This window comes from Ailuropoda melanoleuca, chromosome 4, assembly GCF_002007445.2.
Source record: "Ailuropoda melanoleuca isolate Jingjing chromosome 4, ASM200744v2, whole genome shotgun sequence".
Taxonomy (NCBI): Eukaryota; Metazoa; Chordata; class Mammalia; order Carnivora; family Ursidae; genus Ailuropoda; species Ailuropoda melanoleuca.
This window is the reverse complement of record NC_048221.1, coordinates 43,696,574-43,719,351: the sequence shown is the minus strand read 5'-3', so window position 1 is coordinate 43,719,351 and position 22,778 is coordinate 43,696,574. Positions and strand designations below refer to the sequence as shown.

Sequence of the window (22,778 nt, the reverse complement as noted above, 5' to 3'; positions counted from 1 at the left end):
AATGAAACAAAACTGAAGTTCAGAATGAGGAAATTATTACCCAGGGCCACACACCTGGCTCCGTAGAGGCAGGGCTCAGTGGAAGCCAGAGCAATTTCTCTCCAGGATGAGACTGACCCAGTTTGGTCCTGCTTGAGAAACAGGGATAGTGAGATGGGTCTTGCAATGAGCTGAAGGGGAAAGGGACTCCATTCAATGCCATTTGGAATAGGAATCCTTTAAGATTCCGGTAGAGATCTCTTCAGGGCTACAATGTAGGAGTCATCTGTGAGTCACTGGGGGTCTTGTGGCTTGGAGATTAGTTAGTTAAATCCTGAGGGTAGGTAGATACTGGAGAAGATTGTATCTTAGAAATCCCCTGAGGAGTGTGAGTGGATTGGATTTATCACCGCAGACCACTGACCTTTCATTCTCTAACCTAGATCGAATTAATCCTCCAGTGAATGTCACAGCAGAGATTGAAGGAACCTGTCTTTCTATTCAGTGGGAGAAACCCATTTCTGCCTTTCCAGTTCACTGCTTTGAATATGAAGTGAAAATTTACAACACAAGGAAAAATTATTTTCAGGTAATTCTTCAGATCATTCCAATATTTGATGATAGCATTTTCATAGAAACACTTGAAAAATTCCATTCAGTGACAGCTGTGCTTATAGCTTGGAACTAACAAGGTCAAAGGTATCTTATATCTATCCAAGTTTTGTAAAAATAAATCAAGCTTTACTGGCTCTTTGTGTTCAAAGGACACACTTTTGGTTCAAAGTAACACAAAGGATCAGATAGAAACTCATGAGCACTACTATTGATGCAAATATAAAATGTTGCAGCCATTATGGAAAACGGTGTGACAGTTTCTCAAAAAATAAAAAAATAGAATTATTGTGTGATCCAACACTTTCACTTCTTGGTATACATCCGAAAGAACTGTAAGCGGCGTCTCAAAGAGAAATTGGCACATCCATGTTCACAGCAGTATTCACAACAGCCAAAAGGAGGAAACAACCTGAGTGCCCACTGACAGATGATGAACGGATCAACAAAACGTGATCCATTCACGCAATGCACTATTGTTCAGCCTTAAAAAGAAAGAGAGTTCGGACACATCCTACAACCTGGATGAACTATGAGGACGCCGTGTTAAGTGAAATAAACCAGTCACAAAAAGACAAATACTGCAGGATTGCACTTATGGGGGATACCAAGAGTAGTCAAATTTGGAGAGACAGAAAGTAGAATGGTGGTTTCCAGGAGCTGGGAGGAGGGGGGCGTGGGGCTGTTGTTTAATGAGTCGAGTTTCGGTATTGGAGGGTACAGGAGTGCATGAAATGGTTGCACAACAATGTGAATGTATTCACCACTACCGAACTATACACTTAAAAATAGTTAAGATGGTAAATTTTATGTTTTCTATCTTTCACTACAACTGCAACATACTCGTTAGCACTAAAGAACAAAAAGTTCAAGGGACAGGGAAATGAGAGGCCGGCCAGCACTTAGGAAGCATCAACTCTGGGTCAAGCTTCATTATGCTAATTTATTCCATCTTCCCAGTAACTCCATTAAGTCCCTCGCATTCCCATTACACAGGAAAGTGAGGCAGAGAGATTAAGCCACCTGCCCGAAGTCACTAAGCTGCAAAACGTAGGTCAAGTTAAGATTACCACTGGCGTCTTACTGATAGTCGGCAAAGCGAGTTCCATTCCATCCAATTTGATTCAGCCAATACTTGCAAACTGGTTTCTGTGTGGGAAGTATAAAGGTAAGGAGGATAGCGCCTTTGCCATCCAGGAGCCCAGTCTAGTGGACACTCACCACCTCACTGTAAGGGCCAGTAGAGGTCCAGAGGAGGGGGTGGGCAAAGCAATCCCCCACTGAGAAGAACTGAGCAAAATCACAAAGGGGAGGTGCCTGGTGAGGGGAGAGGAGACCAACCTCTGTAGCCAGCACTTCCCAAAATACTTATGCTGAAAGACTGGTTTTCTTTTTGTAATTTCTAATCTAATTTCTAATTTTTAATTAGATTTCTAATTCAATTTCCAATTGTTCTTTTGGAAAATACGGTAAAAAGGAAAGGCTAGAAAAATCAAATATACCCTGAGAGAAGCCCGGCGATCATGGGCTTGAATGTTGTGGCAAATTGCTACAAGAGTTCTTGACACCCTGGTCTTGATGTCTGTGTTTACCTCCCCACGGCTCCGTGATCAACAGCTCCTGGCCCGCATCCATGGGCCAAGCACACTTGAAGCGGCAGGGGTCTGGGCAGAGGGTGTAACTCAAAGGCTTAAGAGAGCAGGGCTCCTTCAGCCCAGTGTCGGTAACTGAGTTGGCCTGGACATAAAGCCAACATTGGGATAAGTCGTCTCGATCCTACACTGGGACTTTTCCCAGAATGACTGAGATTTTGCTTAAAAAAAAAAAAAAAGAGTGGTTTCTCTTTTTAAAACCACTGCCATAGGCCACTGAAGAGTTTTATTCAACACAGAACTGTGACTGCATCTGCAAAATCAAAGAATAATTTTGGTAGCAGCATGAAAGCTGGATGCGTGTGGAGAGGGCCATGTGGGCACAGGCAAGTGGGGCTAATGGCTCTGGCAATCAGCCAAGCAAAAGATAACAAGATAAATCAGGCAGTGGCCGTCATGGGGCAGGGTAAGTCAAGGGGAAACACATCCAGAAGAACGTGAGATGCAGGGGTCGGGGATGCATGTCTGGTTTGGGGCATAAAGGATTAGCTGAATGGTGTGGACACTGACCAGTAGAGAGTAACAGAGAAAGACTCGTTTGTGAAAAAATAGCCTCACTGCAACACGGGAGCCTGAATTGCCCGTGGCAAACCCCAGTTGCTGAGCACCTATTATTGTACTGAACTGCCCAACACTGCTGTTTTTGCTCATCAAAAGGGGTTGAATATTGGCAGTTTTCATAGGTTTCAACCCAAAACATCCTTAAACTTGGAATTAGAAAGATACTTCCATTTAATTCCATAATCCATGCTTAGGTATTGTTATTCCCATTTACAGATGAGAAAAGGGGCTCAGAGAGGTCAAGGAATTTGCCTTGCAGGTAGTTTGGAGTATAGGATTCAAAGCCAGCCCTCTCCTAGATTCAAGGACTCTGCTCTTTCATCTTCTCTATCACAGTGTCCCCGTGGCTCCACTTGGAGACATTCCTATACATTAGGGAACAGCAAACTTTTTTTTTTTTTTGGTGAATGGCCAGATATTTTAGGCTTAGCTGGCCATCCGGTTTCTATCACAATTCCTCAGCTCTACCGCTGTGGAACAGAAGAAGCCATAGATAATATGTAAACAAACAGGCATGGGTGTGTTGCAGGAAAGACTTGTGGATACTGAAATTTCAGTTTCGTGGGTCATGAGATACTCTTCTGATATTTTTCAATCATTGAGAGAGATATAAAACCATCCATGGCTTGCAAGCCCTACAAAGAGAGGCAGCCGGCCAGATTGGCCCACACATTGTAGTTTGCTGATGCCCGCTGAAGAGGATGCAGACCAAGTGACGTTGCTGAGTAATTAGACTGCTGAATGTGGAGGGACGGGAGGGGGCGGATTATGTGTCCCACTACTGGCCACTTCAGTCTTTTCATCTGCAAACATCCACTGGACCTAGATAAATCATCTAGGTGTTACCATTGACTTTTTCTTTATTTTGGTTATAAGATCGCTTTCCCTGGAAGGTAGCTGCCAACACAGCCATACTGAATCAGTCTAGAATAAACTAATGGGTCAGGTAACAGTGAGTCACATAACTTAAGTACCACCTTCCATTCTGATAACTGGTATTACTTAAATTACATGTCCAGAGATTCTTATAATGCTATTTTTTCCCCGTTTAGACAGAAAAAATGACAACGAATACATTCATCTCGATAATTGATGATATTTCTAAGTATTCCATTCAAGTGAGAGCAGCAGTGAGTTCCGTGTGCAGACAGATGGGGTTTTGGAGTGAGTGGAGCCAACCTATATATGTGGGTAAGTATCTTCTGTTTATTTTTAAAGCGGGCGCCCTTCCTCATGGTTAAAACAGATAATCCTGGACAGGGTACACATTCACTCGTGGGTCCAGAGTGCCTCATTTTCTGTCAGTCTACCGCCTCTTTGACCGTTGCTATGCTCACTGGGCTTCGGGTGGCGATCCCATAACCTGGAGGTGTGGCCTTGCACCTTGAAGATAGAAAATTCACACACTGTGTTTGTCATCGCCTGGGTGTCCTGGCTTTCCAGTGACGTTCTCTGACAGAAGTAGACAGTGAAAAAGCAGCTGACCTATCTCTTGTGTGTGCTGCAAGCTTGCAGCCTTAGGGTGTGGACGTTGTGGTTAAGTGTTGCGTGAAATCTACCAGAACACGGAACAGTTTAAGGAACATGGGAATCGTTCCTAGACAGCGCGGATGTAACACCCAGCTTTGGTATGTAATGACTGCATACCCTTGGAAAAATGCCTTCTGACTTTGCTTGGGTTCCCAGGACAAAGCCCATAGCATCCAGCTCACCCACTTCACAGGGTACTGGGAGATAAAACACAATGACTGTAGGTAACAATTATCGATGGCTGTTTGCCAAACACTGCTAAATGCTTTACGTGCATGACCTTCGTTAATCTTATCAACAAACCTATTTTGCAGATGAGAAAATAGCTTTGGAAAGTTTAGGCAATCTGCTTAACTCTGCTTGCCCAGGGAGTGGCAGATACGGGATTCAAACCGAGATTGACAGATTCCTGCTCCAGAGCTCTCAGCAGGATGCCAGGGGGTGACAGGATTCTGCAAGCAGCAAAGTGCTGAACAAATTAAACAATTATGAGATCCTGGGAGCTAACTTTGTGGTTCTGGCTGGTCCAGCGCGTGAATGTTCTTTCTCACTCATCCTATGGGGTATTCAATGATCATTTGAAGAGCATACTTAAGGAGAGCTTTCTTTCAGGCCTGTTGTAAAATTTTCCATGTAAGTCATTCACTTAAGGCTAATGGGTGGGTCTTCAGGAAATTCGTGAGCAGTGGCCCATTAGGCTGTGTGGATGTGAGTCAGATTAGACACACAGCAGGTAGATTTCCATGGAAGGATGGGCGAGAGGAGAGGCCTAAGAACCGCAGTGTGACTGGGAGTCTGCAAGGGGGTTTGCAAAGGGGAATGGCACCCCCTAGTCTTGTGTAATGTGCAATCAGCACGGGCTTATGGGATGGCCCCCAAACCCCCCACTGGAGCTCAGAGGCAGCATGAGCCTTCCCGGGAAGAGGGACAGGAAAGAAGGAGAAAAGGAATGAAGATTGGGCCAACTGCACCTACCTCCCAACTCTGCCGAGGCCAGTCTTGTCTCCCTCCTCTCGTCCGTAGCCTGATGCCCCAACCTGGCTCCAGAGGCGGCATGCGCAGGACCTCCCGCCACTCTGCTTCTTCTGCACAAAGTAGATTCACTTTGCTCGCCAAGAACAAAACAAACAGAACATTCATCAGTCACAGGAAATTTTTAACAAGACTATTCCTTTTTATCAAATGTCTGTGATAGAAGTTTGATTTTCATCACTTACATTTGGTCACATTTTTTTTTTTTTTAACGGTGTATGTTACTCCCCAAGGGCACAAAACTCATTGGCTCCAAATTACTGCTGCTTCTGTGTCTTCCCAACATTGCTACACATAGAGCTTCAGAGATTTTTTTAAATGCTGTCCAAAGACTTCAGACCAACATGGTGGAAACCAAGATGAGAACTGTGGCTAAGAAGCCAGGACTGCTTTCTGAGTGTTTGGATTGTGAAGTTCAGGTCAGTGTTGACCGTAGACAGTTTAGAACTCACAGAGCAAAAGAGACAGATCAGGAAATCTAGGTTTTAACCATGGCTCTGTCAATGTCTAGCTCTCTGACCCAAGCAAGAGATGGCAGAAGATACCAACTCAGGAGACGAGCAGTCAGAGCCAGCTTCGCGTGCTGTGTTGAGAAGGATTCTCAGGCTACATGGAGATCTCTCAGGAGCGGCACTCTCCTGTCACCTTAGCAGGGTACCAGGTGGTAATAAGTGTGCCCGGGGTTTGCCGCCCCTAACTGGTGACCCATGCCTAACCTCTCGGGGTCCCAGTTCCCAGTTCCCTCACCTCAAAATGTGAAAGCTACACCCCAAGTTTCTTCTACACTCCCTCAGTCCACCACAAAAGTGTGAGAGTGAAATTGTGATCCGTAATGAGAATTTATTTTAAGCTTGTTTTTAATTTATTATTCACTCTCCACTTTAGAGCTCTCCTCCCATTATTATTTCCTAAATAACAGCTTCCTAGTTTGGAACTAGGCTCATTATAATCCGCCCTCCCCCCCAGGTATACTTCACTGCCATTATCTATGGCAAATCCCATTTCATTTACTGCCCCCTTTTCATAAGATGAGCTGATTAATATTACCACTCACCTTACAAATCCATCGTTTCTGGAATTTACTCCCCTGCTCAGTTTAGGATCATTAGTGAATTTAATCAATGCAGACTTTCCATTTTCATCAAGATGATTAATAAACATAATAGGAAGACGGGGCCCCTCTGGGACATGTTGCATGGCTCTTCCCTACCCCTCAAGGATGCAACCATAATTATGCTCAGCTTGCAGTCTATCAGGCAATTTTGTCGCTACATTCATTTCCTTTAGACAACCTTCCTCCTCTCCTACCTCGTATGTATGGCGCCCTGGAGCCCTCCCCTTCCATTTTCACTCTGCAGCTCCGCTCAAATACCACCTCGTTCTCACGTATTATTAAGCCCATCTCTTTTAATATAAGGAAATGGAGACCCAGGGATATTAAATAAATGAGTAGTTATCAAACAACCCAGACGTGGCTGTTAATAGCTAATTTTCTCGAATAGGTGACATATTCGTCAATGGGTGAAGTGGAATCCATGCAATTCACTCATTAACCCATGATTGGCCAAGGTTATTCAATAATGAGATCCAGGAAGATGAAGTTTTGGCAGTGAGATGGTCCAGCCGCCAAGTGCCCTGAACCTTGGCCCTAGATGGGCCCTCCTGGGCTAGGATTTCCAGCACAGGAAACATGTTTGTTTTCAAATGGAAATAGTGGTTGGCTTCATTTTATCAATACTCGTTATCAACTGCCCTTCCCCAACCCGCCTCTCTGCCTTATCTTAAGAGCTAACTTCCCACTTTTCACACGTCTTTCTCCTTTTTAAGACTTTCTTAACTTCCGGACTCTTCTGTTCCTTTATTATCTCTGCTGTCTCCTGTTTACCTAAACCTCTTCTCTCCTGACCCTGGTCTTATGAAGCCTTCCATTTGCTCCAGTCCATCATTCACTCCTCCTCCCACCTACGGGAAGCTCACACACCATGCATGAAAAAAACAATTATGAAAATGAAATGCCCTGCAGCTGTAGCCTTCCCTTTGGAAAAAGAGAGTGTGATGTGAGTGCACCCTGCAGTTCGTTCCTCCTGTCACTGGCCCGGCTCAGTCCTTCTGAGACCTGCTTATCAGAGGCCCAAACCGCAATCACAGGCATGCCCCTCCAACCCGGCGATTGGGTTTGACCCTGACTTCACTGGAGGCCCTATCTGAACGCCATGATCTATGTGACGATAATACCAGGGACAGATTAAAAAAACAAAACCAAACCAAACAAAAAGCACTTTTAATTTAAAGATTTCTTTAGGCTTGCGATAGGCAGCGTTTGTACCTCTGGGAGTAGAGCAAAACTTCCCGGCGGTCCTGGGTTGCCTTCAGAGGCATCTCCTTCCACAAGACCTGTCAGTCAGAGGAAATCGGGCCTTAGCTTTCCTGTCACAGTTCGTGGCAGTGGTCAGGGGCTGGTTCTTAGAGCCACATGACCCAGCCTAGAGCCTGTAGGGACTTTGTGAAGTAGGTTGAGGCAGACTATCAGGGATGTGTTTAAGAATTTGGGTTGAGATGGAAGTAAGGTTCCCATTGGCAACTCTTGTTGCCTTTGTCCTCTGACCGCACTTCAAGAGGCTGTGACTGTGTGAGGAAACACATCCACTGGCCCAGGTCGCCTGGACTCAGACGCCAACGGCAAGTCCTGCTGCCTCGCCCTCAGCCCTGACACCTCCTGCTCTCTTTCCTCCTTTATTTTCTGTTTGGTCACCACACACGTTCGTTTTAAATTCTCTCACTGTGGTAGAACAGAGAGAAAACAAGCAAAGGAAAATGGGAAGGGCAAACATCGCAGAGATCCCAAATGCGGTTTCCCTAGGTCTTCAAAAAGAGTTCTGCAAATGCTAAAGCGTTCATGAGGTAAGAGATTAACACTGACAAAACTGGTTGAAAAAAATAAAAATAGGTGACCTAATAACCTGAAAAACCCACTTGGGCTTACCTGAGGCCAAGACAACTTGTGGGGATTCTGGTTTCCTTTGCAAATGGGGGATTTCAGGTTGGTAAACATGGTAGTCGGGTCAGTCAACTGTGTCCTTAGATCCAGGTTCTTGTGGTTTAAAAGGCTGGTTAGTGCCTGGCAGCCCCACCACTTGCTCTCAGCAGCGAGGTGGGGGGCGGGGCAGGACCACCTCACCCTTGGGAGTCTCTGTAGCCTGAAGGAGGGCCAGAGGGAAGCTTTCAGATTCTGTCTCCACCTGTCAGGAGCAGGACATTCTACTGGGTTTTCAGGCACGGCCACCTGTAGTGGTCCACACTGACCTATCAGGCATGATTTCCACCCCAGGAAGGGCCCATCAGATGGGACAACAGCACAGAAGAAGGAAGGACTCTACTGTTGAGCCAGGCACTGCGCTACGCATGTTCACCTATGCTATCTTGTATATCTTTGCAAACAAAGGATTTTCTTAATTACGTGGATTTACAGATTATGTGAAAAAAGTTCTGACACAATGTGTTTAATTACAATTATAATGACTAATATTCATTGAGCACCTATTATGTTCTAACGCTGGGCTGAGGACTTTACCTCCACCAACTCATTCCATCCTTATCCCCATTTTACAAAGCAGGCAGCGGAAGCTGGAGAGGACGCCTGCTCAAGGTCGCCTCGGTGGCGAGTGACAGAACCGGGCTGACATCTCTTCACCCCCTCCTTTCTTATTTTTATGCAATGACGCAGCCGGCTTTCAATGGTGCTTGCTAGCAGGCCAACAGAACAGGCCCAGCAGCCCCTAAGGAGCAAAGTTCCAGGTTGCCTGGGAGTGCTGTGCTGGAAAGCCTGCAAAGCAGAGAAGGGCAAAAACAAGTTCTCTAGCCGGCTTCATCATGTCTGCTCCCACGAGGGGGAGTGAACGGTCCCGCAGTGATCCCTCTCGTGAATCCTGAACACCCGCTGCACACGTGTGCACAGAGTCTCCGTTTCCTCTCCGTATTTCTGTCTACTTGAGCCCCGTTTCCTCAAAGGAACACGGGGCACGTTTTGTCTATCTTGCTCTAGGCCCTGAACTACCCTACATTTTGTCCACTGAGGCTGCATTTACTGCCCTCTTTTTTCTCCTTAAACCAGGTAAAACTCACAGCCCGCTTGACAGCGGCCTCAGAAAGCTCAGAAAGCCACCTTAAAGGGCTGCTTCTGACTTTTGCTTGCACTGGGAGGCTGTGACCTGGTTTGGGGTGCTGCTCACGAAGGATGCCACGGCCTCTCCTTGCCAGGATAGGCGAGCCACGGCAGCTTCCTAGGCTGAGGCGTGCGTGTGCTCTCCATGACTGACACCCGCTGGTGCTGCTGGCCTTCGTCCAGCACTTGCTGGTTTTATGCACAGAGAGCAGGGCTGCTTCATTGCAAGAGTCCCATCAGTTTACTAATTAGCTCTTTTCCCTTGAAACCTACTGTTAAGTCTGAAGTCAGATTCAAAATCAATATGGAAGCACTAGGAGCCACACTTGTATGGACAATTTGCAGTGGAACAGGTTTCCACCTCAAATTGACCCACCTCAGAGTTATTAACCTGAACTACATAGACGACGGACTTCGTGCTAAGAGGGGCTTTAGCATCAGGAGGGAAGCGATTCGAGGAAACTCCGGAAACAGCCAGAAGCAGATGAAGGGATTAAGTTGGGTCCAGTGCCTAGGTCCCCACCCCCCATCGTTGCTACCATCCCATCCTCCCCCCTTCCCATGCAGCATCTCACCCCCACCCCTCACACTGCCACGTCACAGAACAGCAGAATTATCAGCAGTTGGCTTGTTCTCAAGGTAAAATGGTTGAGATGTCAAAAATGATAGCCAAGGTCACCAGAAACCAGACAGCTGAGTTCCCAAATGCCGTAAGTTGGCAATGTCAGAAGAACATCCAGGAATGAAGTGGAGGGTCTGGAGGACTTCTCCTCCTTAGAAGGACTGACGGTGTGACTTCCTCTTTCTTAAACATCTCTGCATAACTAAATAGCCAGGCCCTTTGATTTCTTGAAAAGAAACATCTGTGGCTTCCGTTTTAGGGTAGGAAAGGCATTCTCCTTGAGTCAGAGAAAAGATTCAAGTTATCTGGAAATCCTTTTTCTTAAGAAAATCTCCAAAGCTAGAGACCCCAGAGTTCAAATTAATGATACATTCAGGGGCCTCCCAACTTTTCAGTATTGAAATTTTTATCACTTTGACCAAAGGACATATGTACTACCCTTAAGACCTATTCCCTTTCCTTCTACCTTCGGTAAAGTCAGAGTAGATGATAACTTTAATCCACTCATTTATATAACTGACTCAAGACTTTTGCTTAATAATTAAACAGTAGATAATCCACAAGTAATTTCCATTTGGTGGTGAGTATGCGAAAGCTTTTCCTTGTACTAATTTTACTTGCCTGTTTATGTTTTCTTCGCGGTAAAGCTGACCTTGGCTCTGTTCTCTGGGGGTGAGTTCTGTTCTCCCTTGGTGGTAGGGGAGTCTTTCTAAAGCGCACCAGGAACACTTGCAGAAGCCAGGCCAGGAGAAACGACTAATTTGCCAACTCCCTCCAGGCAGCGACCATGACTTTGCTTCCCACGTAGCACCTTGCATGCATCAACAACTTTTTTAGATTGAATGAAATAAAATCAGTTGCCTTTGTATTTTTTCCTAATTCAGTGAAAAACTTTGTTTATCAAAGTGAGAGCCAAAGTGAATAGCTGGAGAGTGGTTTAACTGAAAAGATTTTTGTAATCATGGTCAGAAGTGAACGGTACTATTATCAGCGCTCGACATATCTGACTATGAGGTATTTCACAATTTGAGACACAAATAGGACCAAGTGTGTGACCCTGATAATATTTCCACATGGCTCTTCCTTTCTGTGGGACCCAAACTTTACCTGTTAAACCTAGTTGTAAACTAGGGTAACTTTTTTTTCTGCTGACATACCCCTTGCTACATTTATATTCCATCCATGGAACAGGAGTCTGGAGTTTCTGAATGTACTTATTAAGGTACTTGAATAACGGTTAAGAGCATGGAATGCTGGGTTTCAGAAATGGGGAAATGAAGCAGGAAAATCCCTTATTCAGGACATCAGCCTAGGAAAGAAAGCTAGATGGTATTTGATGGTATTAGTTCATCTCAGTTGCTCTTTACGTTAGCTATGAGCTAGGGCAAGAAAAGCCAGGTTTAACAGGATGCACAGTCCCAATCAGACAACTGCATATTAGTCCTAGAGCCTTTCAGTATCTGTGGCATTTGGGAAAATAAAAGTTTTGCCTCCTTGAGTATCACGTTTTTATCATTATACAAAGTGTGACTAATGCCTCTTTGTAAAATAACAGATATAAATACCTAAAACTTGGGGCACCTGGGTGGTTCAGTCGGTTCAGCGCCTGACTCTCAGTTATGCTCAGGTCATGGCCTCAGGGTCGTGAGATTGAGCCCCACATCGAGCTCTGTGCTGCGTGTGGCATCTGCTGGAGATTCTCTCTCCCCTTCTCCCCTCCTCCCCTGCTCCTGCATGTGCTCTTTCTCTCTAAACAAAACAAAACAAAACAAAACAAAAAAACCAAAAAAACCCCTTAAAACTTAAAAAAGATACTATGGTGGTAGGTTTTAAATAAAGTGATTCAGTCCCAAGGGCAGCCTGAGAACATCAGGGGGAACGCTGGTTTGTAATGCAGCCCCCTCCTGTCAGCGCGCAGCCTATCAACTTAGCATGTCCAACAGTGGGGACCCAGCAGTGAAACAGTGCTTCCCTGCAGGGAAGTGGATCCAGCTGGGAGAGGACTCTCAGGAGAGTGTTCAATGACAGAAATGCTTAGGCTGTCCTAAGTGGAGCTCCTGCCTGTGCCGTGTGTCCTCAGTTTGGGGATGATAGGCAATGGAATGAGATTCCTGCATCATGGTTAAGAGTGTTCCCGCTCAGCCAGTCCCAGGCTGGGATCCCCGCTCCCCCTGCTAGCTGAGTCCTCAGTGGACTGAGTCGGCCATTCTCTGTTCCAGTTTCTCCATCTACCCACCTCGACACACTGTTGTGAGAATTACACTAAAATGCATGGTAAGCACCTTGCATAGTGTCTGGGACCTATGAACACTCAAAAAAAAAAAAAAAAAGAAAAAAATATGTACAGAAAATAAGCTTTAGTTACTTCAGAATACTGTTTTTATTTTTTATACGTGATGACAATTTTCAAAACTTCAGCCACACAAATGACTACTTTTCTAAGATCACTTTCGTTAAAGGTAAGTTCATAGGAAAGGACAGTGGCCTGGATGGAGTCAGTGGTATTAGAAAAGGTGCTGGCTTGGCAGAGATCTTAAGGATCGTGTATTTCAACTTACTTGTTTTTATAGATGAGGGAATGGAGGCCCAGAATGGCGACCTCCACTGCAGGCTAAGAAAAGAACCCAGATTTCCACACTAGGCAAGGATGCACGCGTGAGACAAAGGCAGGCCTCTCTTACTTTTGCGAGCGGGTATAATGCGACGATGTAAACTGAGTCAGTGGAGAAAGGAGGCAGGGCTGCAGAGAATAGGAGGAATCATAGCAAATTCCAGGGATCCCAGTATGCAGACTGTCATGGGGAAGTCGGTGAGAGAAGGCATTCTGATGTGAAGGAGAGCATAAGTTTAGTTTCCAGCATTGGCAGCTTGGAGGACCATCTCCGTGGGTTTCACCTCTGGGCAGTTGCCGATCTAGAAGTGCAGCTGTGTTGTTAGGGCTGGGCCAGGAGCAAAGACCAGGGAGAAGAACACGCGGAATTAAAAGATGCAGCCGTGTTCAACAAACTTGCCAGTGGAAAAGATCCAAGGATCCAGAGCTGAGCCGAGAGGGTCAGTTGAAATTAAAAAGGGAAGAAGGAAATGCCACCGAGGAAGGAGAATGTTGGGTGAGAGAGCCAATGACTTAGTTTCAGGATGGGCTCAACCATCAAGTCTGAAATTCAGGAAGCAGGCAGGGCAAAATAAAGTTGGAAAAAGAAGCCACGTGTCCTTTGGATTCGACTTGGAGGCAGCTACCAGTAAATTAAAAAAAAAGCAGTTTCTAAGGTGGGAAATGAAGCAGCCTGAATCCCTTATTCAAGAAATTAGGCTTCGAAATAAAGTGGGAAGGTATTTGATGATAGTTGGGAGAGATGGCAGAGCAAAGTAATGGCTTATTCAAGATAAAGGACTCTATGAATATTTGAAAGCAGAAGGGAAGGGATGAAGGAGGAGAGATTAAAGCTTTGGGGAGGCAGAAGATAACCTGGAATCCGAGTTCTCAGTAGGCTAAAGAGCAAGAGATCAAGGCAAAGTTGGACTCACTAGCATTAAATCCTCAAGACATCTCTCCCCCTTGATATGAATGTTTTGAGTTTGAAGTTATGTTGGAGCTTTCGGAAGTCTTAGGATATTTACAAGGACTTGAAAGTTCTACTTACTCGCTTTTCATTTTATAAAAGAAACTGTTAATGGCAAACTGAGGTTTGGGACCAGGTTCTTCTGGTGCACCGTGGTTTGAACATCCCCCACGCGCTTAGCACGCCTGGTATTAAGTCATTACCTGTGTCATTATTTGCTTAGAGCCTTTCTTCTTTGACGGATCTAAATAGCACACAGGGAGAACCCACATGTGTGCTTTTAACCCAGCGCCCAGCAACCTGTGCAGTGCCAAACGTATAATGGGAGTCTGATAACTATTTGTTAAATGGGTGAATAAAGGAATGAATTAGTGAGTGGACTCTCCCACAGAATGCAAACTTGTATGCAGGGAGATAATGCAGGATTTGCCTTATTCTCTGGAAGTGAATCAGGCAGTTATCAAGTGCATTACCTTTTTCAAAACCATGTGGTTAAGGACCTGGGGCTTTTCCAGTACCTTAAAAAATAATCACACACCCCAAAGATATCGTCAAAACTAACAGAAGAATCCATCCTTGAATGCAGTTGAGAAGCGAATTTAACTGGAAAGTAAGACGGTGTGCAACGTATTTACACTTTCTGTACTGGCTTAATGGCAATTTGCTTCCACTTTCTTATCTGTGCAATGGGAATAATGGTTAAGGGGTGTTGAGCATAATTAAGATGGCAAAGTACTTCTACCAGAGTCTGATGCCTTTAGGGTTAACTCCGAGTATTATTCCATCATTTACTTCCTCTAAAAGTTAAGTTTCCAACTTTGTATATTATTTTTATTATAATGCAACTAGATGGTAAAGAGGGCTTACCTCTTACAGCTTTTCCATCTAAAAACCTTACTACTTACTAAAAATGGATAAGCTCCAAGATTCAGGCGGCATTATTACATCAAGTGTGGTCCATAAATATCTGCAGACTGCCTAAATACTGATTTAGTATTAAAAGTGGCTTCATTTCACCCTCATGAGAAACCTCAGGCTCAGGAAGGCTAAACTACTCACCCAGCCTTACCCAGTATCAGCAACTCCAACCCAAGCTTTCTGACGCCTGCCTCTAGTCACTTCGCGTATCTGCAGCTGATTCTATCTCTGATTTTTTTCTTTTCTTCCATCAGGACATGATGATCAGAAGCTCTCCACAGAATGGTTTCTAGTTGTGCTTATGGCAACCATCTGCTTCCTCGTGTTAATTTTCACCCTCATCTGTAAAATGTAGGTTTTCTTTTTTTTAATTTTAATGTTTCCAATGAGGTCTGAGTATGGAATTTTTACACTTCAGCCATGCCTCCATTAGGGTGCCTATTATCAGATGGAATTTATACCGCTTTGGGGTCCTCTGGACTGCCTCTCCAAGAGGAATATGGACCAAATTTAAAAAGTGAGAAACATCCTTAGGTGATTTATGGAAACCAGACGGAGCACAACACAGCCCCTCAGCCATGACGCACCCTTCTTGAATTTGACAACAGTGTAGTCATTTCTGCGAAACCTTTTACTTTTGTGTTCTTTTGATTCCTTTACTGCCTTCCCACTCAGTATCTGGTTGTCCTAGTTGAGCCACTAGCAGATTCCTTTTATAGCCTGGGAGACTGAAATCACCCCAGTGCCTCCCATGGTCTGATCTCCAATTAGGAAGTGCCAGCTCCCACCCTCACCCTTTGATCACCCGGTCCCTGAGTGGCCGATTGTCCTTCGGTCAAATGCAGATTGTAGAAAGGTCATGCAGATCTGGTGACCAACCCTCGAGGCTGCAAATGGCCCCATGAGAACTCTTCACTCACTTTGGCAGTCAGCAAGGCAAAGTGCCATTCAGGAGGCTTAAGAACATGTTCTGTCTCAGTCCTTTCATAATTTAGAAAACTACTTACGTTTTAAAGAGCTTCATTATTATAAATGTTACATTCTGTGGGGTGGAAGGTGGCAATTCAAAGGAGAGGAAAAAGTAAACTCTGTGAGCCAGGACAGGTGGGTATGGAGCTGGAGCTGGAGCCAGCGTGGGTCAGTGGTGGGGCACCGAGGGCTTACACATCACCCATGTTCAGAAATTAGGCCGAAAACATGGACCAACACAAAGCAATTACCATCATGTCTTCCTTGGGTGATTCAGAAGCCACATCATAGCCCAACTAATATTACAATATAGATATTTATAACTCTTGGTCAATAAAGGTTTTGAATTTATAGAACAGCAAGTCCTGAGATTAGCTAGGTCAATTTGTAGAGTAGATACTGAAAGACAAGAAAAGATGCTCTTGCTCACCTAATTCTCTGCTTTACTCTGTTTTCAGAGGTCACTTATGGACCAAGTTGTTTCCACCGGTTCCGGCACCAAAAAACAGTATTAAGGATTTCTTTGAAATCGTCAGCCCTGAGGTAATGTTGAAGGCTTTTATGATGGGTCCTATCTGCCCAGGGTTGGGTCTCCAGGGATTGGTCATCAGGTTACTGGTATTCCATATTCCAAGGCAGAGTGTCTACCCAGGGGGGCCAGTGACTTTACGTCGCTTTAGTCATTCTGCTCTTTGGCTCAATGTTATGTTATGTATGTTCATTAGCGTCTTGGGATATTAGAAATGTCCTGCTCAGCTATAAGCGCCCTCACCAGTCAGGCTGGTATTTTTTCTATCAGCCGTCTCTTAACTGAGCTGGGGCAATTCCTTCACTCCTAGGAGCCCTGACTTCCTTTTCTCTATAGTCAAGGGGCAGAGAGGAGATGGTCCAATGTCCTGTTGACCCCCGATGTTTTAAGAACCCGTGTTATGGCATATGGATACCTTAATCAATAGCATTTTTCAGAGGAACTTTTCCTAGTTCCTTAGGATAAAGGACCATAGAGAAGGCAAATTACTTCCCTAAATATGCATTTCCTTAGGCCTTGTTGGCCATTCAAAACTTCGGCTTACCTGAATGCTCACTTAACAACGGGCTGCCCAATTGTTCTAGCATCATTTTCTGAAAAAAAATCATCCTTTTCCCCAGTGAATTGTCATGGCATCTTTGTTGAAAGTCAGTTATCTATATATGTGTGGGTCTACTTCTGGACTATCTATTTGTTTTATCTGTTTGTCTATCATTATGCCAATGCGGTCTTGATAACTATAGATTTATTGCAAACCTGGAGATCAGGTAGTGTAAGGCTTCCAAACAGGATTTTTTTAAAAAAGATTATTTATTTAAGGGGCACCTGGGTGACTCAGTAGGTTAAGCGTCTCCCTTTGGCTCAGTTCATGATCTCAGGGTTCTGGGATCGATCCCCACATCAGGCTCCTTGCTCAGTGGGGAGCCTGCTTCTCCTCCCACTCCTTCTGCTTGCTGCTGTACCTGCTTGTGTTCTATCAAATAAATAAATAAAATCTTTAAAAAAAAGATTTGAGAGAGAGAGAGAGAACATGAATGGGAGGGGCAGAGGGAGAGAGAGAATGTCAAGCAGATTCCATGCTGAGTGTGGAGCCCAACTCAGGGTTCCATCCTAGGCCCCTAAGATCAGGACCTGAGCCAAAACCAAGAGTTGGAAGCTCAACTGACTGAGCCACCCAGGTGCTCCCAAACATGATTTTTCTCCAAAGTTGGTTTGGTTATTCTAGGTGTTTTGTTTTGCATTCCCATATAAATTTTAGAGCAACTTTATTAATTTCTACCAAAAAAGTTGCTGGGATTTTGATTAGGATTGTGTTATATTGTAGGTTAATGTGGGGAAAAGTGACATGTTAAAAATGAGTCTCCCAATCTGTAAACATGACATAGCATCATATTATACAAACAAAAAATATCATCGATCTATTCAGGTTTTCTCTAATTTCTCTCAGCAATGTTTCGTGATTTCCAGTGTACAGTTATTATTATACACTTTGTCAAATCTGTCCTTAAATTAAGTGGTTATTTAGATTAGGGGTCAGCAAACTTTCTCTATAAAGAGCCAGATAGTAAATACCCAACAGCCAAATGGTTTCTCTCAACTACTCAGTGTTGCCGCTGTGGTGTGAAAGTAGCCGTAGACAGTATGCAAATGAATGAGCTTGGCTCTGGCCAATAAAACTTTATTTACAAAAACAGGCAATAAGCCAGATTCTGCCCACAGGCTGTAGTTTGCTGATCCTTCATGTAGATCAAGCCATTTTATTAACAAATTTAGTTTTCCAATGTAGTGCTTCATGAACGGTTGAATAAACTGGTGATTGTAGGGCAGTTAAGGGTCAAACCCTCACTGAAATGGATCATTTCGATAAGCTGTGACCTTTAGAGTTTTCGATTTGGGTGTTTGGAATAATTATAGACCATAGTAGTTACGAAGCTAGTCAAGCAAAGAATTGAGTCAGACAGAAGAACCATTCTGTCCCAACATCCCACGTTCTCCTTTATCAGCGAACAGGGGCTTTGCTTTTGTTAACCCATAGCTTTTCTGGAAGAAGAGTGGACCCCATTGTGAAACCTTGTTTGGTTTCATCTGAATTTGTGCCGTCAATCCCTCCTTGCTCCGGCATAGTCATCCCTGATAAGCTACGTTTGATTTTAGCAGCCCAGTCAAGTCATTTGTCTTGCCTCTTCATGGAACATCTTAATGCTGATGTCTAATTTCCCTATAGAGCCCCCAAAGATTTTCTTTAATATTCTGAGGTTGGTGAAAGAAACTGGCTTAAGAGCTTATTGTATAAGCTTGTGGTTTGTTGTTAATTAAAATCAAGTCATGTGTGCAAAATAACTTGGGGTCGACAAGCTGGTTTCAAAATAAGCAAAGGATTAATGTCAGAGCTCAGAGCTGCTAGGCTCCTCTTAGACAACTTACTTCTCACATTGCTGAGTTTCATGTATAAAAAAGAGAGACAGACTGACAGAGATAGCATGTAGAACTCAGAAAATGAAGTATTGCCCTGTAACGCTCTCAGCCTATGGTCTCAATTTTCCGCCTGGGAGAATATGCCCCAGCCTGAAGCTCTGAAGGTAAAGTCCTTCGGACTCACTCTTGGGGCCTCTGCTACAAGGGGTGGGGGACACCAATTAGTGCTATTGGAAATGATGGCTTTGGTTTTGCATCCCACCAGGAAGCCTTTAGTGTGCGGGAAAGGAAGCTTTCTGCTTGCAATTACAAACGTCTCTGAGCTTGGTGTGGGTACCCAGAGTCCTGGGATTTGGAGGATATCTGCCATCCCGGAGCTCTCATTAAGCAATTTTTTGCTTGTCCAGACCCAAGTTAGAAATTGTTCTGTAACGTTCAAGAGACAGGTACTGACAGGGAGAGGTGGGAGTGAAGACAGGGGCAGAAGTTAACCCTTATCAATTACAAAGAAGGGGGCTTTTTGTTTAAAAAAAAGATGATGTGTCCTGTGTTTCAGGTTTTTAGAGAGCAGTTTCCAGCTGTTCCTTATTTCTACAATGGTAGCCAGAGAGGGTTCCTTCCAAAATTAAATATAAGCCACTTAAATTCTAGTACCTAAGGCAGAGAGCACATTTGCTCTGGTTGTCACTGCATACTCAATGCACAGCAGTGTCTAAGCTACAGCAGGTATCATAGGTATTAAAAATGTGTTAAATGAGGGGCACCTGCTTGGCTCAGTCAGTTAAGCATCTGCCTTTGGCTCAGGTCATGATCTTGGGGTCCTGGGATTGAACCTGCGTTGGGCTCCCTGCTCAGATCCCTGCTCCCTTTCCCTCTGCTCCCATCTCCCCCCATGTGTGTGCATGCATGCACATGCACTCTCTCTCAAATAAAGTCTTTTTAAAAAATGTGTTGAATGAGTAAGCAAGGTAGAGAAATATCTCTTGTAGGTGATTTCTGTCACAAAGTTTCTCATTAATAGCATTATAATAGCCCAAATTAGACAAACGCAGCCAAATTTAAGGGGAGATTACAATAAAATATGAACGAAAAATGGTGGAACTATTCAATGATGCAGCCCAAGAATATATGTTTTAAAATATTACATGATGTTACACAGAAAGCAATTTATGAAGCTGACTATCCATTTGCCTTCATTTAACTGTAAAGGTAACTTTGTACCTAGAAAATAAGGCTGGAGAGAAACGATGGGCTGTGTGTGGGAGATAGGTTGATGGATCGATTTTTGTTTTCTTCCTATTTTCCATATTTTCTTAGTGAACATTTACTATTTTTATAAGCAAAATACACTTAAACAATTGTAAAGAAATTCGAGAGAAGAAAAAGTGTACTTAAAGACACCTAAGGGAGGATGTTTTGTTTTATAGAAAACAGTTTCCAGTGAAACAGAAATTGAAGTCATAAGTTATGTGGAAGAACCTGGACTTGAGACCCTGGAAGATTCCGTGTTTTGATTGGCACTGGAACGTTCTCAAAAGTGAACTCACACTCACATGCCTCAGTGATAAGAAGAACGGGAACTGTTGTTTCCTGGCAAAGAAGAGTTCCGAATTTACTGAACGCTCAGTTTAGCTGCAAGGCAATGCAGCCAGACAGATCTCTTGAAAGCGTGGATGCCTCCTCAAAAACTCCTTGCTCGCTCAGTGTGATTGCTCAACCTGACCATTCTGCCAGGTCTTTCCTTCCCCCTCTGCAGGGCACCTACTCCTCCCTTGCCAATCTTTGCGATTTACATTACTTACCTCAAACTTCTGTGCAAGACACAGTTTTTAAGGCCGACGTCAACTGGCAGGGAAGGTTGTAGAGCTGAAGCTACCAATGGTAATACTCAACTGAAATATCCACAAGGAAGCACTCTGCCCCAGCCTGGAGTTCATTACGAGCGCAGAGTCAAGGCTGTCTTTCCTAGAGCAAGTGGGACCCGTGGTGTTTTGTTTTGTTTTGTTTTTTTCCCCCCTGAGTTCTAGAATACTTTTTCTTTCAAGTAGTGTGTGTGGGGTGGGGGACCATCTACAGATATGATTGAGGAAGCACGATTTGAGGCAAACTCATTAAAAAACGAAGAGCTAACATATCACTCCATACCAAAGCAAAGAATTGGATTTTGTGTGAGATTATATTCTTGAAGGCAACCTGGATATTCTGGAAGATACTGAGAAAGGCCTTGGGTAGAATTGGGTTGGGAAGGGGGTTGCTCAATCAGGAATGAACTTTCTGGAGAGATGTTGGCTTGCACAATAATATTTTAAAGCAATTGTCGGGTGCTGGTCCAGTAGTTCTGGGTCAATCCTACAAGCATCCCATCAAACATCCAAATCTAGACATCCTCTCCACATCCTCCTCTAGGGGTCTGCGTCTAGATTGGAGGCCATGGTGATGGGCAGTGGGCTACAGGTAGAACCAAGTACATACAGGTGTGTCCAGGGCAGAGAGGAGGTAGGAGGAACAATGAGTACTCAAAATGACCCCAACAGTGCTGATGATACGTGGCCCTGGAGTAGGAAGCTTAGGATAGGGAAACAAGGTCACAGTGTTCTGAACCCCCTGTATGGCTGTACACTCTATATGCTTTCCAGAGTTGTTTTAGTCAACTGGATCCAATAATGGGGCACACAGAGTACCAAGTACTTCCAGAGGGTGTTCTTTTGGTAACCATCCATTGAAACTAACAGGGAGTTGGACCCAGAACAATAGGGACAGCAGTATCACAGCTATCAGTTACTGCCTGTTTCCAAGTACTATGGACTGAATGTGCCCATCCCCCTCTAATTCATACTGAAACTCTGCACCCCAATGTGATGGTATTAGGAGGTGGGGGGGTCTTTGAGTGGTGATTAGATCACGAGGGTGGAGCCCTCAGGAAGGGAATTAGTGCTCTTTTAAAGGGACTCCAAGGAGTTTTCTTTTCCCTACGTAAAGATAGGAGAAGTTGGCGTTCTGCAACCACTAAGAGGGCTCTCCCGAGAACCCTGCCATGCTGGCACCTTGAACTGGGGACACCAGCCTCCAGAACCGAGAAATAAATTCCTGTTGTTTATCAGTCACCTTGAATATGGTTCTTTGTAATAGCAGCCCGAGCTAAGATGCCCAGGGTTAGGAACTATACCAGATATTTCACACACATCATCTCTAATCCTGAGAAGCCCACATCATTTGTATCACTGCCGCATTTTACAGGGGAGATCACTGAAGAAACTGCATAATGAAGCATTGAATACCAGGCTCAAATGAGCCCGGTAGTGTAGATAGGACTGCTGGAAAAAAGCTGAAGCCTGCTTAGAGGTGGGACCAGGAGGGCATGGCCCATGGAGGTGCTGCATTCACTGGCAAAATGTCTGATTATCTGACTGATCCATAATCTCTGTGAATGGCATTCAAGAACCTGTATTTTTAGTGAACATTCTTAGACATTCTGAAACTTGCCAGTACATTAGAATCACCTGGAGGCATCATTAAAACAGATTGTTGGGCCCCAACCTTAGTTTCAGATTGAGTAGATCTGGGGTGGGGTCTGAGATTCTGCATTTCTAGTAAGTTCCCAGGTGATGCTGATGCTTGTTTCCCAGTCACACTACATGAACAGCAGCCCTGGGTGTTTCTGATGAATACCAAAATTTGGAAACCAACTGCTGAAGGAGTAAGTGATGGAAAAGTCCTGCCCCAAATTGCCCCCTTTGGGGCTTATTGATGTCCTTCAAAACCAGAACCTGGAAACCTAGGGTAATGGCCACTGCCTCTGCTAGGAGTCAGGAAGAGAGGGAGGAAGCTGCCCCCACTTTGGCTGCTTCTTCATTGTTGGGTGTGGTGTTCCACATCAGAGATGCCTCCCTCAACCTCAGCAGCCAGCCAACACCTAGGTACTGAACCAGTACCACCATCTGGATCTTGGTCTGTGTGTTTCAGGAGCAACACAGTGTGGATCATGTGGTCTCCCCAGGGCAATAGGACTTTCCTCTTCCTCACTGCTCAGCTCCTACTCATTTTTTTGAAACCCAAATCCCATGTCTCTTCTGTGAAGCCTTAAAAAGCAGTTTGATTGAGCCTACCTCTGAGTTTTCATTCTGGGCTTCTATCCCTCTCTCGGAACTATGGCACTGTAGGATATGCCATTCACAGTTTGGATGTCTTCCCAGACTGTGTGCTCCAGGACGATGGCGCTCATGTGAAATTCATCATC

The 22,778-nt window shown here is 44.5% G+C and overlaps 1 protein-coding gene across 2 annotated transcripts in view; it reads left to right on the top strand.

The window, feature by feature from the left end:
- The window catches only part of IL5RA (interleukin 5 receptor subunit alpha), a 33,783-nt gene extending 13,085 nt beyond the window's left edge, over positions 1 to 20,698 (top strand). For both annotated transcript variants that reach the window (XM_011220651.3, XM_002915941.4), the window contains exons 8-12: positions 423 to 568; positions 3,857 to 3,995; positions 14,883 to 14,979; positions 16,056 to 16,140; positions 19,969 to 20,698. In XM_011220651.3, the coding sequence (XP_011218953.1) occupies positions 423 to 568; positions 3,857 to 3,995; positions 14,883 to 14,979; positions 16,056 to 16,140; positions 19,969 to 20,055 (554 nt within the window). In that variant the 3' untranslated portion in view covers positions 20,056 to 20,698. The remainder of the gene's footprint in view (positions 1 to 422; positions 569 to 3,856; positions 3,996 to 14,882; positions 14,980 to 16,055; positions 16,141 to 19,968) is intronic.
- Positions 20,699 to 22,778: the final 2,080 nt, after the last annotated feature.